This window comes from Callorhinus ursinus, unplaced genomic scaffold (genome assembly GCF_003265705.2).
Source record: "Callorhinus ursinus isolate GAN/ISIS: 27379988/994484 unplaced genomic scaffold, GSC_fseal_2.0 scaffold9, whole genome shotgun sequence".
NCBI lineage: Eukaryota > Metazoa > Chordata > Mammalia > Carnivora > Otariidae > Callorhinus > Callorhinus ursinus.
Window position 1 is genome coordinate 31,698,231 of NW_027397071.1, and position 16,806 is coordinate 31,715,036.

At 35.8% G+C, this 16,806-nt stretch overlaps 1 protein-coding gene across 10 annotated transcripts in view; it reads left to right on the forward strand.

The window, feature by feature from the left end:
- The window catches only part of TTLL7 (tubulin tyrosine ligase like 7), a 159,988-nt gene that overhangs the window by 115,443 nt on the left and 27,739 nt on the right, over positions 1–16,806 (forward strand). For 9 of the 10 annotated variants that reach the window (XR_003208353.2, XM_073896426.1, XM_073896427.1 and 6 more), the window contains 2 exons: positions 1,671–1,751; positions 14,828–14,988. Coding sequence is in view for 9 of the 10 variants with exons in the window: in XM_073896426.1 (XP_073752527.1) it covers positions 1,671–1,751; positions 14,828–14,988 (242 nt within the window). In the remaining variant the exon portion in view is untranslated. Of the gene's footprint in view, positions 1–1,670; positions 1,752–3,293; positions 3,384–14,827; positions 14,989–16,806 lie in introns of those variants that run through there. The other variant, XM_073896430.1, reaches the window with a different exon arrangement.

Here is a 16,806-nt window from a genome sequence, read left to right on the forward strand (position 1 = left end):
TGAGAATAATTACTGTTCTTAATGATGAAAGAAATCTCAAAGTTAAACCTCCTTCTGTAAAGATTTAGAAGGATCTAACATGGTTTGAGTTGTAATGAAAAAAAAAATAGGGCCCTGGGTATGAAATGTCAAGAATATTTGAATGTGATACCTTGAATGGTTTTTGTCAAATTGTGAAATGGCTTATGTTGGGGGTGTTTTTCTTCTTATAAACACATTTGCACCACCCAGTGGAACATTCTAAAATGACACAGTCCTGAAAATTCACATTAAAGTCAATGACTTACTCCTATTTTAGAAAGAAGTTCCAAGTTATTCAGATATTTCTGGTGAAAGAGCATTCCTTCAGAGATTGATTTTATTTAAACATGTTTCAAATTGACATTCCTAGGTAATCCCTCAGTAACAGAAGATTGTTTTCTGGTTTCCCTGTTTTGTTTAGTTTTGTTTGGGGTTTTGGTTTTGGTTTTTAGTTGTGGGTTTTTTTTTGGTTTGTTTTGGTTTGTTTTTGTTGTTGCCGTTGTTGTTCCAGAGGAGAAGGCACCATCTAGTGGCCAGTTGTAGGATAAGAACCAGAATGATGCACTTGGCATGTTTCACATTTTATCATTACTTTAGACCTGTCTGAAGCAGCGGTCCTTCTGAAACAAAACAAATAAACCAAAAAGTCCTACAACAAATAATAACAAAAATTTAACTTTCTTAATTTAAAAAATTAATAGTGGCAATTTCTATTTTGTAATGACATAGTTATGAGCAAAATCCCCAAATATTTTACATTATTTTGTTATATGAATATTTTAAAAAGTGAAAATGGTATCTTACTTACAAACGAGCTGATATTTGTTACATCAAGGAGAAAGGAGGAAAAATTAACATTAGTTGTAAAGCATTATGTAGATGTGTTTTTATTTACATGTTATTTTATTCAATCAAGTTATTTTCTAGGTAAAGACAAAAATTTGTACCATTTTCCGTATATTTCTTAGAGATATTGGTTATATACCAACCTTTTGAATCAGGTAGGAGAAAAATTAGATAATCAGAAAGTAGAACTAATATTTGTGGCTGATGTGATTGTTTTATAAAGAATCGGCTTATATAATTAGTAAAATATAATGGATAATTATATAAGACATTAGGTTGTTTACTATATGCAGCAAATATTTTAATTTGTTTGCTACAGTATATATTACTGGAATATATATTTGGAAATTTTGCAGATTTGTAACAATAAAAACCCAATAAAAACAAAACAAAGGCATAATAGAACCCTGATTACATATAGGCTATCTTCTAATGTATTGTTCAATATTCTGTTATTATATAGGGTGATGTGGTAAATATAGCCCTTGGAATTAAAATGGAAAATCTGTGTTTTGGGCTACTTCCCAAATCCTAGGTACCTGAAGACATTTGACTTCCATTTATTAGAGACTGTGTGCTTTTTATATCAAGAAGAGAAAACTTTGGATTCTGATGGCTTCTTTACTTTAACTTAGAAATCTTTGCACATGTCTTTATGAAAGTAGACATTCTTTATTGCAAGTGGTATTACAGTGCTTCTGTTTCACAAATTAATAAAATTGGTTTCAACCCATTCATTTGCTCTTTGTTACTTTTGAGGAAAATTTTAGATTAAATTTCTTAATGTTTCTCCCCCCAAACAGATCATTGATAACTGGAAGTATCATAAAACAAAAGTGGCTTCATATTGGCTCATAAAATTGGACTCTGTAAAACAACGGAAAGTGAGTAATGCCAACAAATAGGTTTGCCCTTTGGGGTTATGTATTAAGATCATTAAGCCATATTCATAATCAAACTATGTTCATGTTTATTTGTTTACTTGTTTCTTTACCAAATATTTATTACACAGCTACTATGTTTCAGGTACTGTTCTAGGTTCTGAGATTAAAAAAATGAATTTAAGAAAAGCCCCATCGTCTCATAGAGCTTATGTTTTAGTTACGGTGTTTGATAATAAACAATATGTACTAGAATGTAGGGTAGTTTTAAATACCAGGAAGAAAAATAAATGAGGGTGAAAAATAGGGAGATGGTAACCTTAGAGCAGAGACTTAAAGGGAATAGTGCTGTGCAGATCCCTGCAAGTACGATGTATCAGGAGGTGGGGAGAGCAGTTACCGAGGCCCTGAGTCACAAGTCAGCTTGATGCGTGCACAAGGCACAGAAAGCATTTCATTCCCTCATGTATGGGATAGTTGGCCTTTGGCGTTGAAGAATGAAGTGGTGAACACTGAAGTGGGGTACATGGGCAGGGGTCAGATCACAGCTTCAGAGGCTCTATAAACACCATGGGTTTTATTCCAAGTGATGGGAAGTTGCTGGAAAATTTTGAGCAGAAGAGTTATGTGGTCTGGTTTACAATTTAAAGGATCACGAGAGCTTAGAGAATAGAACTGGGGGAGAGGGAATGTAGCAGAATAGAAGTAGAGAGCAACTAGGAGGTTTTTAGAGTGATGGAGGCAAGAGCTAATGGTTGCTTAGCTAGGGTGGTAACTGAATGGGCAGAGACTGGGGAAAAGCAGGGGTTTCCAGCCATTATTACTATTGTTTCATTTTACTTTGATTTTGGTTTTGGACTTGTTAAGGCTGATATATTGATTAGACATCCAATTGAAGGTATTGAGTATGTAGTTGTATATATGAGTTTTTCAGTTCAGAGCTAAGGTTGTGTATGGAGATAGAAAATTTAAGAGTCAACCAGGATATTTAAACTGGTGGGACTGGATGATTACCTCGGGAGTGAGTGTGGTCAGAAAAGAGAAGAACTTCAGGAACTGAGACCTGCGTCACTTCTACATGTAGAAACCAGAGATGGGTGTGTGTGTGTGTGTGTGTGTGTGTGTGTGTGTGTGTGTGTGTTGGGGGAAGGCAGTTAATTTAAGGGGATTGAGAAGGAGCAGCCAGTGAGGCATGAAAAACCATGAGAACTGGGTGTCTCTGAAGCCAAATTAGGAAATTATTTTAAGGACAGAGTGATCAGTGGAGTCGGTTGTGGCTGCTAGGAGCTGTATGATGAGCAGGAAGACCTGACTGCTGTTTTTGGCAATGTGGAAGTTAGTTGTTACCTAATCATAACATTCTGGGGAATGGCAGGGAGTAAAACTTGAGTGGAGTTAGTTCCAAAGGATGAAAGGCCCAGAGAAAAAAAGCCCAGCCAGCACAGGCGCTTTTTCAAGTTTTGCTGTAGAGGAAAGGGAAAATACGGTAGCTGAGAGTGATGTGGGTTAATGACAAGGTTTTGTTTGTTTTGTTTTGTTTTTAAGATGAAGATATTTGCAGTTGTTTGTGTGCTGATGAAAATGATCTAGAAGACAGGATTGGCACAGGAAAGAGAGGTGATAGAAAATCCTTGTGTAAGTAAGCTGGGACGGTTTGTCCTAACCAGGAGCATTTGTTCTAGCAGGAGGGAAGGCAGGGTCTGGCATCGTGGAGGGAAGGTGTAAAGGTCTTCTTCTGATGGGGAGGGGCTTTTAGGGATTGAAGGAGACAGTAAAATGTATGTGATAGTCATCTTGGACAGGAGAGGGGGGTGGCCAGCAGCCTGAGCAGCCCATCAAGTGCATTGCAACATCATTTTGGAGGAGGTATATTATTTTAGTAGCTTTAATGAAGTTGTATTCCTTCAGGAATGCAAGCTATCATTTCCTCTTCTAAGATTTATTGCTAATAAGCTGAAAGTTGACACTGATCAAATGATGACTTTTAAAGTATATACTTTTATCTGAGTGAAGTGAACTCACAATTTCGCATTAACACATTCAACAAATAATTACTTGGTGCTCTGCCACGTGCCAAACACCAGGCTGCCATCGAGGAGGGTATAGCAAAGCTGGGACAGAGGTAGACTGAAAACATACTATAAGTCCTGAATACATGTTTGCCAAGTCACTGACTGTGGCCTTGATTGATTAAAATAAGGACTTCTTATTAGAATTGGAACCCTAAATTTCCTCAAGTCCATGTACTTTTTGTAATCTAGAAGGTGGAAGACTGTAGGTAAGTTGCTAATTAAAATAAAATAGTCCAGAAACAGATTAAAGTGTTTATAAGACATTAATACATGATAAATGTGACATTTTAAAGCAGTGGAGAAAAAGATAATTTTCCCCCTAAATGATACTAAAGCAATTGGCTACCTATTTGTAAGAAAATCAAGTTGGAGTTTTATCTCTCGCTATATGCAAAAATAAATTCCAGGTGGATTATAGCTTTATATGTAAAAAAAGAAAATATTAAAAGTTTAAAAGGAAAGGATATGTTTGTAATCTTAGAATGGGGGAAACCACTTCTTAAGAAAGACCTCAAACCCAGAAGACTTAAAAGAAAATATTGACAGATTTGATTACATGAAAACTTTAAAACAAATTAAAAAGCAACAGCTGTGAAGAGAATGGGGGAAGGGGTATTGAGGAAGATAGATATTTGCCACACATAAAACACAAAGTAACACCAATAAACCAAAACCTCCTACAAATCAACCAGCAAAAGACAAACTATCCTATAAATATTAATAAATAAAATGGCAAAGTACATAAAAGGGCCATGAAAAGACAATTTATGGATCTTCAAATAGCCAATTAACATGTAAATAGATCCTGGCCTCACTAGTGATGAAAGAAAAGCAAGTAAAAACCGTCATATTGGCAAAAATTAATAAGAGATAATATCAGTGATGGAAATAGTATGGATAAAAGAGCCTTTGCTATACTGTTAGAGGGAGAATACATTGGTACAACTCTTTAGAACAGTGATTTGCAGTATCTATTAACATGACAAATGTTCATAACCTTATGACTCAGCAAAATTACTTTCAGCATTCTATCCTACAGAACAACTGTCTGAGTATATGATAGATTGACATACATGAGCATTCACTGCAGTGGTATTTGTGAAAGCAAAACATCTGAAGCAGCCTAAATGCCTTATCAATAGATTGATGATTAAATAAATTATAGTGCATCCACATTATTCAGTTGCATTAAATTGAATACTATGCTGGAATCATAGATCTTAACCTGAGAGATAGCACAGGATTATGACTTGTAACATATGAAACAAGCATACATTAGTAAAATTAGCCAAACTTCACTAATCGTGAGTGAAGGATACAATCAGTAAGCCATCACCAGGAGGCCATGAGCACATCAGCTCTCAGGTGTCCCTTTTCAAATATCCAAAAGCATTCTGGGTTCAGAGTGATAAGTGCCAACTATGTGTGGATCACCTTAGTACAGCGGGAGCCTTCCAGATTTGGGTGGCCTTCATTTTCCTTCTCCATTAGTCACCCATGTAGTCTTTGTCACTAACTTCCATTCTCTAGCCAGCTGAAATAAAAAGATTGATTGGCTATGAATGTGGTCTGATAGAACTCTCTACAAAGATGGCCATATTCTTTATTTATGATGTCCAATACAGTGGTCACTAGACACATGTGGCCACTGAGTGAGCATTTGAAATGTGGCTATTGTGACTGAGGAACTAAACTTTTAATTTTCATTAATTTAAATTTAAAAAGCCAAATATGTCTAGTGGCTACTGTAGTTGACAGTGTGGAGCTAGGCAGACCATGGCCTTCTAAATATGTTCTTAGGTAAGAACTTTCTCATTTATCTTCTCGCTGGAAAACTTCATTAGAGGGTTTGCAAGAATGTCCAGTAAGGTCATCATTGCCATGGGCATTGAAGGCATCGAAGAAGCAATGCCTCTGTCAACTTTATCCCTTCTATATGCCAGCCAAAAAGGAGATCAAGATAGTAAATTAAACAAACATGTCATGTCGTACAATAATATGTGTTGTCCTATTTTTTTAAATGACTTATGTGTATATACTATTTTATTAAAATACTATTTTATTAAATACTACTTATTAAAATACTATTAAAAAATTAAAAATGACTTATGTGTATGTACTATTCAAAAAAATTTTTTTTTTAATTTTTGCAAATTAGGTACCAAGTTGTTAAGATGTTGTTTTTCTATAGGGTAGGTAGACTTACTGAGCCAGGGAAATGAAAGTGGTGACATTTGGTGTCATTTTTCTTTTTGTTTTTGTATATTTCTCTATATTTCTTTCATGTTAAAATAATCTTTTTAAAAATGGCAGAATGACAGGGAGACACAGGCATTCCTGTGAAGCCTGTCTGGACTCCCCGCCCCTCCAATCAGATGTTAACTTTCCTTATTCTAAATCCTCATGGTATTTTGTACTTATTTGTACTTATGATCTGCCTTGAGAGGTTTTTGTACTAATTTTTTTCCACTTCTCTAAAACCAGGGGCTTGTCTTACTTTGTAGTCACCTGTAAGAGGATTTCTATAAACATTTATTAAGTTGATTCAATTCTAGACTCTTTTATGAACTCTTGTCAATGGCAGGCCAGCTTCTTTCTGCTTCCATTTTTCTTCACTAGTGATGTGTGTTTATTTGAACAGCAACAACAAATTAAGACACTGTCATTCTGGTTTTTTACATGCGGTTTGAGAAGGTCTGATGAACACTGTATGGGATGATCAGATGATGTGTGTGCATAGTTATATTTGTGAATTGGAAGAAACTGTTTCATGTTTTAGGCTTGTTATGCTTCAATTTGGTTTATAAATTTTGGGTAAAATTAAACAATTGCTTATAAATTTACTTGCAAGTACTTTTGCCAGTATCTATTTCTCCTCTACTGATTTACTCTAAGAATATTTGGAGTGAGTTATGTTTGTGTAATCCTTTCCTCCACATCTCCATGTTTATCCTACACTGTTACGTTATAGGAATAGAAGCACCAGTGTGAGGGGGCATGGTGTTTAGTACAACTCATATACCTAGTTACCTTTTCTTTTAGCCCTTTTGTTGCTTCTTCCATTTTGGCATAAACCAAAAGTACTATATATCCTCTGTCTTTGTAAAAATTAGTAGTAAGACATCCCATCTTCGATACAAAGCTTGTTAAGTTCCCATAGTTTAGACTACCCACGCAATTAAGTAAAACTTCTACATAGGTAATTTAATAGACAGTTTGGTTTTTGGCAGAAATATTTGTAGCTTGAATTTTGACTCTCTAAGCAGTAAGGGCTGATCTTAACTAGAGCAAGTTTATCCTGCCAAGTTGCGCACTTTCCCCGAGGCCCTAAAAGCTGACTCAGGGATGGTAGGCTGGGCTACGATGAGAAAGGGAAAGCCCAGAATTTACACACTTGCAACTTATTTGTGGCGATTTTCTTGCTGTGGTTATGATCACTGCATTTCCTTTTCTTCCCTCAACCATTTTGTTCTTTAAGACCATCTTCCAAAACAGACTCTAATTTCTCAGATACATGGTAGAAGGTGGGATGCTCCTAGGAACAGGAACAGAAGGCAGCTTTCAGCAGCATTCATTGTGCGATGGCATTCCTCCCCTTTTAAGCAAAGGTCAGTGAAGAGCTCTCACCCATGAGTAATTATCTGAATAATAAGGAAATTAATTTCTGGAAAACTTTCCCGTTATGTAAAATTAACACTGCCAAGTTTATAGGTTCTTTCACCCATGCTCACAAAAAGAAGCATAACAAATACACACATCATGAATGCAAATCATCAGGCCAGCCAGTAGTAGAGGTCTTGAGCTCTGACATAAACAAAGAGTTTTTAATTGGGAGTTTTTTTGTTTGTTTTTTTTTTTTCACATTTTGTTCGTTTAATCAGTAGCACTAGAATGAATTAAGTGAAATACTTAAAATTTAGCCCAGATAGGATAAGTATAGAGATATATTGTGAAAATAATCATTGAGACAAAGTTAAATATGTTTGTCTGATTTCTGTGTGTGTATATATATTATGTCATAATATATATAAATATTTTTTTCTCTACCTCTTCCCAGTCTTGTTTATTTCAGATAAAATCAGAGGTAAAGTGGGATCAGAGAATGACTGACTGAAATATTTTTTCTTGCAACATGAGAGCCAATATAATAATGAGTTGAAAAGTGCATTGAAAAAACTTTTTAAAAGCTATATATATGTTTATATGTTAATATTAAATAGTGCAAAAAAATATTAAATAGTGCAAAGAGGTACTAGACTTGTAGTCGCATGGATTTGAGTTCACTACTGCCTCTGCCCTTTACTTGGGGCAGGTAACTTCTCAGAACTTCTTTGAGATTTGTAACATTAAGTATTGGAGTGTTCTTGTGAAGAAGTGACACATCATATGGGAGGGTACTCTTGCCCTGGAAGGTACGAAATGCAGGATTTCTTTCCTACTAAGGCTAGGTAAAGCTGAATTTATAAATTAGGCACAGTAAGAGATTAACAACAATAACTGATAATGAAATAGAACAATTATAACAATATGTGGTAATAAAAGTTATGAAAATATGGGTCTCTCTCAAAATATCATCTTGTACTGTACTCACCCTTCTTCTTCGTGTGATGATGTGAGATGATTAAATGCCCACGTGATGAGATGAAGTGAAGCGAAGGATGCAGTATTAGGAGGTGACTGTTGATCTGACAATAGGTCAGGAGGATCATTTACTTCTGGACAGTGGTTGACCTCGGGTAACTGAAACCGTAGAAAGTGAATCCGCAGAGAAGGGGAGGATACTGTACTAAGAATTCTTCATATGTAGAATTATTTTATGTAGAATATGTAGAAATGAGGTGTAAAAAATTGTTTGTTGGGTTGTAATATATTAACCATTTATTTGACTATCTCTGTGCTATTGCTTATTATAAAGCCAAAACAGCATCCAAGAAAACAGAAAGAAACCTAGAATGTGGGTCAGCTGTGGAATGTAGAATTAGATATTATAAAAAGTTACCTATTTAGAAGGCCAAAGACCTAACTAATTTACTAATTAGTTAGTCTAATCTAGATGTGGATTAGTCAGATCTATCCTTCTTTTGGCTGGGATGATAGTAATCATTGGAAGGCTGTGTCAGTTTAGTCTCCTGGTGAGCAGACGTAAGATAGAATTAGAAGTGAAAGAGATTTATAAAAGAAAACACCCAAGAAAGATAAAAGAGAGAGGGAGAGTTCAAGAGGATAGGAAGAGCCTTCAGACTGCACTTTGGGTCTGACAGTGGTGAAGGGAGGGCAGGAGGGTTGGGGAGGAAGGTCAGACTAGTGAAGTTCTGAGAGAGCCGCCTCGTAGGGCTGATGGGGCACCAGATCAAAGGTTGCCTGTTAGAGGGATCATGCTAGGTGGAAAGAAGCCCTCTCTGGTCTGCCATCCATGCTCAATCCTTTGGTTGGGAGCAGAGGAGAGCGTAAGCTTGAATGTTGCAGTGGATCCTGAATGAGGAGGCTGTCAGTTAGTTAACTGCACTCTTGAAAGCAGAGTGAGTCAAATGGCATGCCACAAAGGCTGTATGTGATACAATTTAACTTGACAAACATTTATTGGTTGCCATTTTGTGCAAGAACTATGCTAAGCACATTGGAGATTTTGGGAGTTGTTCATTCATTCATTTAGTTATTTGCTCATTCTAACTTGCATTCAACAATATTAATTGGAGGACTACCATGTCTCAAGCACTATTCTAGGTGCGGAATGCCTAAAACTCTCATTGAAATCTCTTAATTCCATTTATAGACCATTGTTGAAATATGTATCTCCCTTTTTCTGTTCCAGGATCAAAGCATGTGCTGGTTGCTCATTAAAATGTTATAAAACTCTAAGATTAGAACCCACACACACAAACTCTTTCACATGCCCTATTTCAAATTTTCCTTAATGGATGTAAACTTTAAAGGTCAAGGATGAGGGAATTAAATACTGAAAAGAATCCTCACCAGGTGAAAATGGAAACAGCTAATCTTATTTAATATCATGTTGTGGTAACTCTACACTTGCATAATTTAGCTTTCTGCCAAGAATGCAGCCGCTTTATATAATTTATAAGGAATAGATGTGAAGTATGAAAACACTGCAGTGTTGGTGGACCGTGAAGAATGCCGAATTTGCTGAGAAGCTTATTCTCTGATGTGACATCTAGGCATAAACTAAGATTGGAGGATGAAGAGAAATACACAGTGATATTAATCTTCTACTATATTTGCATTTATTTGGGGGTTCTAAGAGATCTTTGTTGATCAAGTGTTTCTTCTCTAAATAGCCATTTCTTTTTAATACCTCCTGTAGTTGCTTCTGCATGCATTTTGATGTTATTATTTTCCATCTCTTTTTCATTTGGGCTGACGTAGATGTGTACAGAGTGTTCATTCTGCATCAGCAAAAACGCCTGTACCCTGTAGCCAGGGCTGCTGCACACATCATTAGTACATGCAGTGATTTCAATGTTATTTCTAAACCTCCCTCACCTCATGCCATTATTTTAATTTAGAACCAACTGTTCAGCCATATGGAGCAGTTTGTCATTCAACATCTGTATGTTCTTGCAAAATATGAATTTGTGTACTTTATGCCTTCAAATGTGCTCTATTTCATATAGAAAAGACAAATCTTTTCATTTTATTCATGTTTTCATTGACTGAATCTCCCATTTATTTTTTTCCCTTGGAGAGCTTAATGTTGGATCAGGATGCTTTTAAAAGTCGCAATGTCAGGAAATGGATACCTGTGTTCTATAACTTAGCCTCATTTGAGTCCGCAGATAAACACAAAGGGCACCTTGCTGACCATTTGTTTTTGTGTTTCACAAATTAGTCATCTTCCATCCATTTTGTTCTAACCCCAAAGCACCCAGATACCCAAAATAGCATTACAAATGAACGAGCATTAATTCACCTCTTTCCAGTCTGATTTCTTGCCTGTCTGCTCTCTGCCTTACTAAAATTATTCAGTGGATGTTTTGCTAAAGGTGCAGTCAGTGTCCCCCCATCTGTATAGCCTTTCAAGCAGATTAGACCCTTTGCCCTGGCCCTGATGGAGGGGGTGCCTGGTGACCCCACCCATTTTCCCAAGTATTACTTGACTAGAGGCGAATCTGAATCTAAGAAGTGACAATTTGATTCTTTTCTAGGGTTTGCTGTTGACACCTGAATAGATCAAATGAATTGTGAGGCAGTGTTGGGTAGTGCTTAGGAGCAGAGAGGTCTACACAGCTGTCCATTTACCAGCTGTGTAATCTTGGCAAAGTTACTTATCTGCTCCATACCTGAGCTTTCTCATCCATAAAATGAGATCCAAAAATGTCCTCAAAACCAAAAAATTTTCATAACCACTAGGCAACACAATCTAACTTACCTGAATTCATTTGGTGACAATGACCTGACAGGAAGTTATATGTTATTTTTGTCTTGTCTCTTGGTTTTCATATTCACATATTTTCTTGCAGAAATAGTAATGTGTATGATTATGGAATCTAGCCTCAAGATCTTTTGAAAGGGAACTGTGGACCAATTTGTATCTACCTTATGTTTTTGTTCTGAGGATTACATGAATTGCTATATGTAAAAGTGTTTAGAACAGTCCTTGGTCCATAGTGAGGTCCGTAGTAAGCCCTCAGTAAATGTTAGCTCTGATTTTTACCTTGGATGCATAGTTTTCACTTTGCTGCAAGGAACAGTTTCACTAAAATAAACACCTGCTGAGCCTTGGGGACATGATAAGTTTTTTACCAAGATGGGCATAATACCTCTCTTTATGTGGATAACAGTCTAATATTAAATAGGAAATTAAAATAAAGCAAGCTAATTATTAATAGGGAGGAACGGGGGCTGAAGGGATCATGGGTCAGTGGCAGGGAAAGTTCTCCCTGTATAGGTTCGCCAGGTGAATAGATAAGGGAAGACACTCCCAAGCAGAGGAAGGAGTGTATGTGAATGCTCAGAGGGGAAACGAGGGAGTCAGGTTCTAGTACCCTTGGTTTGCATGCCCTCATGCCCTCCAAATTATAGGTCTCTCTAACCCATTCCTTTCCCCAGGACCAGGGAGCTTGCCTCCTTTAAAATTGAAGGCAAAGAGAAGCAAAGGAGAATGTATGTTCCCCATGAGCTGTTCAGGAAGAGAAGGGGCAGGTTCCTGGGTTGCCTAGACCATGCTAGTCTCACAATTCTGGAAGATCACTCAGGCAGAGATGCTTGTGTTCCAAGAGTCCTAGAATATTTTATTATCTCTCCATGTTGGAGGAAATATCAGGAGTAGAGCAGAAGCATTCTCCACCCCTAACTCCCTGGCTGCTTTCAGAAGTTGCTTTTGTCATGTGTGGGTGGGCTAGAATATTACATCAACATGGTTTTAAAATTCCCTCTAAACTAAGAATAAAACATGTACAGAGTAGTGGCCAAGAGAGTCTCCACTAAGTAAAGTACCTGGTATAGTGCTTAGTATAGAGCAGGCAGGCAATAACACATTAGTTGCCCTTCTCTTTGGTTCTTATGTATCATATACATTTTACCATAAAATGTATTCAAAAGAAACTAATAGATTAAACTAATAGATTAAATGAAAATTGTGAAAAATAAAAGGTATGCATTCAGGCCCAAGAGGCATATCAGTATTATTGTGAATAATTCATATTAAAGTTTAAAAAAAAAATCCTTCTTACTGTTGAAGAATTTATCTGTAGTAACAAGCTCTTCCAGGACAATTTTTTTCCCAAGCAGCTTTATTGCAGATTGCATTCTCTCTCCTTCTCTGCCCCCTCATCTGACATGCCCCTGACCTGCTGTGGGGGTTACAGTACTGTTCCCACTTCATGGTGAAGGAAGCGGGAACAGGAAGGGAAGGCCTGAGGCTGCTCACACCATTTCTCATGAGAAGCTGGAGTTGACATTCTTCTCTAAATAAAATGATATTTTGAAAATTATTTACTGAACTGATTTTAAACGGATGTTTATTCTACATTTGCCTTATCAGAAATAACTAGTATCACTTTTTAAAATATGGCTGTTAAATAGAGACAAATTAAATTCTTCTTTTATCTGCTTCCAATTCTCTATACATTTGTCCCAATTGAGAGAAATCTGTCTTCCTTCAGCCTTTATATTTGCAAGCTTCTTTCTCTCATCACTCACTCACATATTTATAGGCAGTTCCTTCAATTAGGTACATAAAATAAAAAGCAAAAACCTCGGTAGAGCATACAACTGTCAGGGTTGTGAGTTCGAGCCCCATGTTGGATGTAGAGATTACTTAAAAAAAAAAAAAGGTAAAAATCTACTTTGGTGAACTGAAATTTGAATAACTATATTTGTTGGTGCTTACCTTTTTTAAGAGTTTTCATTGGAAATACCTGCATTGCATAAATATTAAATACATGTGAATTGGACAAAGCCACTTTTTGTGTTTACAGTTTTTTTAGAACCTCTAGGATTTCAGTTGTTCAGAATTAGATTAATCATAGTCCTTATTTCATGATAATCTCTCATTATTGGTAAGTCTTTGGCCTGCTTTTATTTAGTGTTTTTAAAGTTAATTTTACCATTTGTGACCCCAACATCCAAAACAAAAGTTATGTTCCTGGCAATGACCTATTATTATCTAACCAAATGACTCTCCTCCATCTCCCTGGACCTCCTCCCAATGTCTCAGGTAGCCATTTTCTTAAATTCAGGATTCACTAGTTCCTTTTGTTCTTTATAAATTCTTATTATGTCTATGCTTCTTCCCCATTTGTATTTTAAATTTAGTTGTTTTTACTTCTATTAAAAAGGTTTCATACTATATATAATCTCAGGTTTGCATTTTTAAGAAATTTACTATTATATTACTAGGATGCTCTGTGTTTTGTGCATTGTTGTATTTCATTCATTTTGATTACTATATAATAGTTCAAGGGAATGAGTGTACCAGTTTATTTGTTCACTCTCCCACTGAAGGACAATTAGGTCGTTCCCAGGTGTTTGCAATTGTGAACAGCTGTTAGAACATTCTTGTACATGAGTCTTGTTTTTAACCCCTGAGTTTCTCTTAGGAATAAAATTGCTGGGTTATAGGGTATACGAATTTTTAACTTTAGGAGATAATGCCAAGCTATTTTTGAGTGACTACACCAATTGGTACTCCCACCAATAATGTCTAAGAGACCCTGCATAACCCTAGCTCTCCAGCATTTAGTATTGTCAGACTTTTAATTTTTGTCAGTTAAATGGGCATGAAGTGATATCTTATTATAGTTTTAATATTTATGTCTTATATATATTGGGCAAATTTATTTTCTCTTTTGTGAAATTCCAGATCATGTATTTTTGTCCATTTTTTCCCCTAAGTCATTAGTGTTTGTGTTAGCAATTTATTCGGCAATTATTATGTATTTCTGATATTAATCTTTTGTTGTAGGTATATGTTTTAAATATATTTTCCCAGCTTGTAACTTGATCTTTTATTTTTCTTAAGGTATCTTTTGATGTCCAGAAGTTCTTAATTTTAATATAATCAATCTGTTAATATTTTATGGTCCATACTTTTTTATGACTTAATCTTTTTCTAACCTAAGGACTAAAAGATATTCACCAATACTTTCCACTGAGATGTTTAATGGTTTATTTTTTAAGCTTAAGGCCCCAATCCCTCTAGAGTTGATTTTTGTTAATTGAGTGAGTGAGGATTTAACTTTACTTTCTTAATAAAACTTACTATTTTTCAGTCCCCATTTATTGATTTAATTTAGATTTAACTTAAATTTAAATTTTAAACTTAATCTTTTCTTACTCCAATGGTCTGACTTGCCACCTATGTCATACACTAGAGTGTCATAAATGCATGGACCTATTTCTGAGATTTTTACTCTGTGCTGTTATTGAGCGAATGAGTGTGTGTAGGTGTGTGTATGTATTTATCTTTGAATTATATATATTCATCTTTGAATTTTAGACACACACTTAAACACTTAGATTTTGAAATAACTTTGGTTTTTCCACTAGGTTTTGGACATAGTAAAAACAAGTATTCGTACAATTCTTCCACGTATCTGGAAGGTACCTGATGTCGAGGAAGTAAGTTTATATCGGATTTTCAACCGGGTTTTTAATCGCCTACTCTGGAGTCATGGCCAAGGACTGTGGAACTGTTTCTGTGATTCAGGGTAAGTTCTAAATTACCTCTTATTACTGTTACTTTCAACATTTTACTATTTAGTTATATAGGAAGCCCAATAAAATGGTTGAATTTCTATAATGATCTGTTAAATTATGGATTTTTTTTTTTTTTTTACTATATGCAGTTTTTTTGGATTTGGCTATAATTTATAGCAGTTAAGCTGATTTAGATGAGATAATGAATATGAACCCAACACCTAACTAATTTGAATTCAGTGGAAAGAAGGTAGTTTTTAATTTAGTTTTATTTAAATTCAATTAATTAACATATAGTGTATTATTAGTTTCAGAGGTAGAGTTCAGTGATTCATCAGTTTCACGTAACACACGGTGCTCATTACATCAAGTGCCCTCCTTAATGCCCATCACCCAGTTACCCTATCCTCCCACCCCTCTCCACTCCAGCAACCCTCAGTTTCTTTCCTATAGTTAAGAATCTCTTATGGTTTGTCTCCCTCTCCGATTTCATCTTATTTTATTTTTCCCTCCCTTCCCCTATGATCCTCTGTTTTGTTTCTTAAATTCCACATATGAGTGAAATCATATAATTGTCTTTCTCTGATTGACTTATTTCACTTAGCATAATACCCTCTAGTTCCATCCACGTCATTGCAAATGGCAAAATTTAATTTTTTATGGCTGTGTAATATTCCATCCATTGGATGTCTTTGCAGAAATGTCTGTTCATATCTTTTGCCCATTTCTTGATTGGATTATTTGTTCTGTGGGTGTTGAGTTTGATAAGTTCTTTATAGATTTTGGATACTAGCCCTTTATCTGATATGTCATTTGCGAATATCTTCTTCCATTCTGTCGCTTGTCTTTTGGTTTTGTTGACTGTTTCCTTTGCTGTGCAAAAGCTTTTTATCTTGATGAAGTCCCAATAGTTCATTTTTGCCCTTGCTTCTCTTGCCTTTGTGATGTTTCTAGGAAGAATTTGCTGTGGCTGAGGTCAGAGAGGTTGCTGCCTGTGTTCTCCTCTAGGATTTTGATGGGTTCCTGTCTCACATTTAGGTCTTTCATCCATTTTGAGTCTATTTGTGTGTGTGGTGTAAGGCAATGGTCTAGTTTCATTCTTCTGCGTGTGGCTGTCCAATTTTCCCAACACCATTTGTTGAAGAGACTGTCTTTTTTCCATTGGACATTCTTTCCTGCTTTGTCGAAGATTAGTTGACCATAGAGTTGAGGGTCCATTTCTCGGCTGTCTATTCTGTTCCATTGATCTATGTTGAAGAGACTGTCTTTTTTCCATTGGATATTCTTTCCTGTTTGTCAAAGATTAGTTGACCATAGAGGGTCATTTCTGTGTTCTCTATTCTGTTCCACTGATCTATGTGTCTGTTTTTGTGCCAGTACCATACTGTCTTGATGATTACAGCTTTGTAATAGAGCTTGAAGTCCAGAATTGTGATGCCACAGCTTTGGTTTTTCTTTTTCAACATTCCTTTGGCTATTTGGGGTCTTTTCAAGTTCCATACAAATTTTAGGATTATTTGTTTCAGCTCTGTGAAAAATGTTGATGGTATTTTGATATGCATTGCATTGAATGTATAGATTGCTCTGGGTAGCATAGACATTTTCACAATATTTGTTCTTCCATTCCATGAGCATGGACCATTTTTCCATTTCTTTGTGTCTTCCTCAATTTCTTTCATAAGTGTTCTTTAGCTTTCAGAGTACTGATCGTTTACGTCTTTGGTTAGGTTTATTCTTAGGTATCTTACGGTGTTTGGTGCAGTCGTAAATGGGATCATTTCCTTAATTTCTCTTTCTTCTGCTTCATTGTTAGTGTATAGGAATGCAAC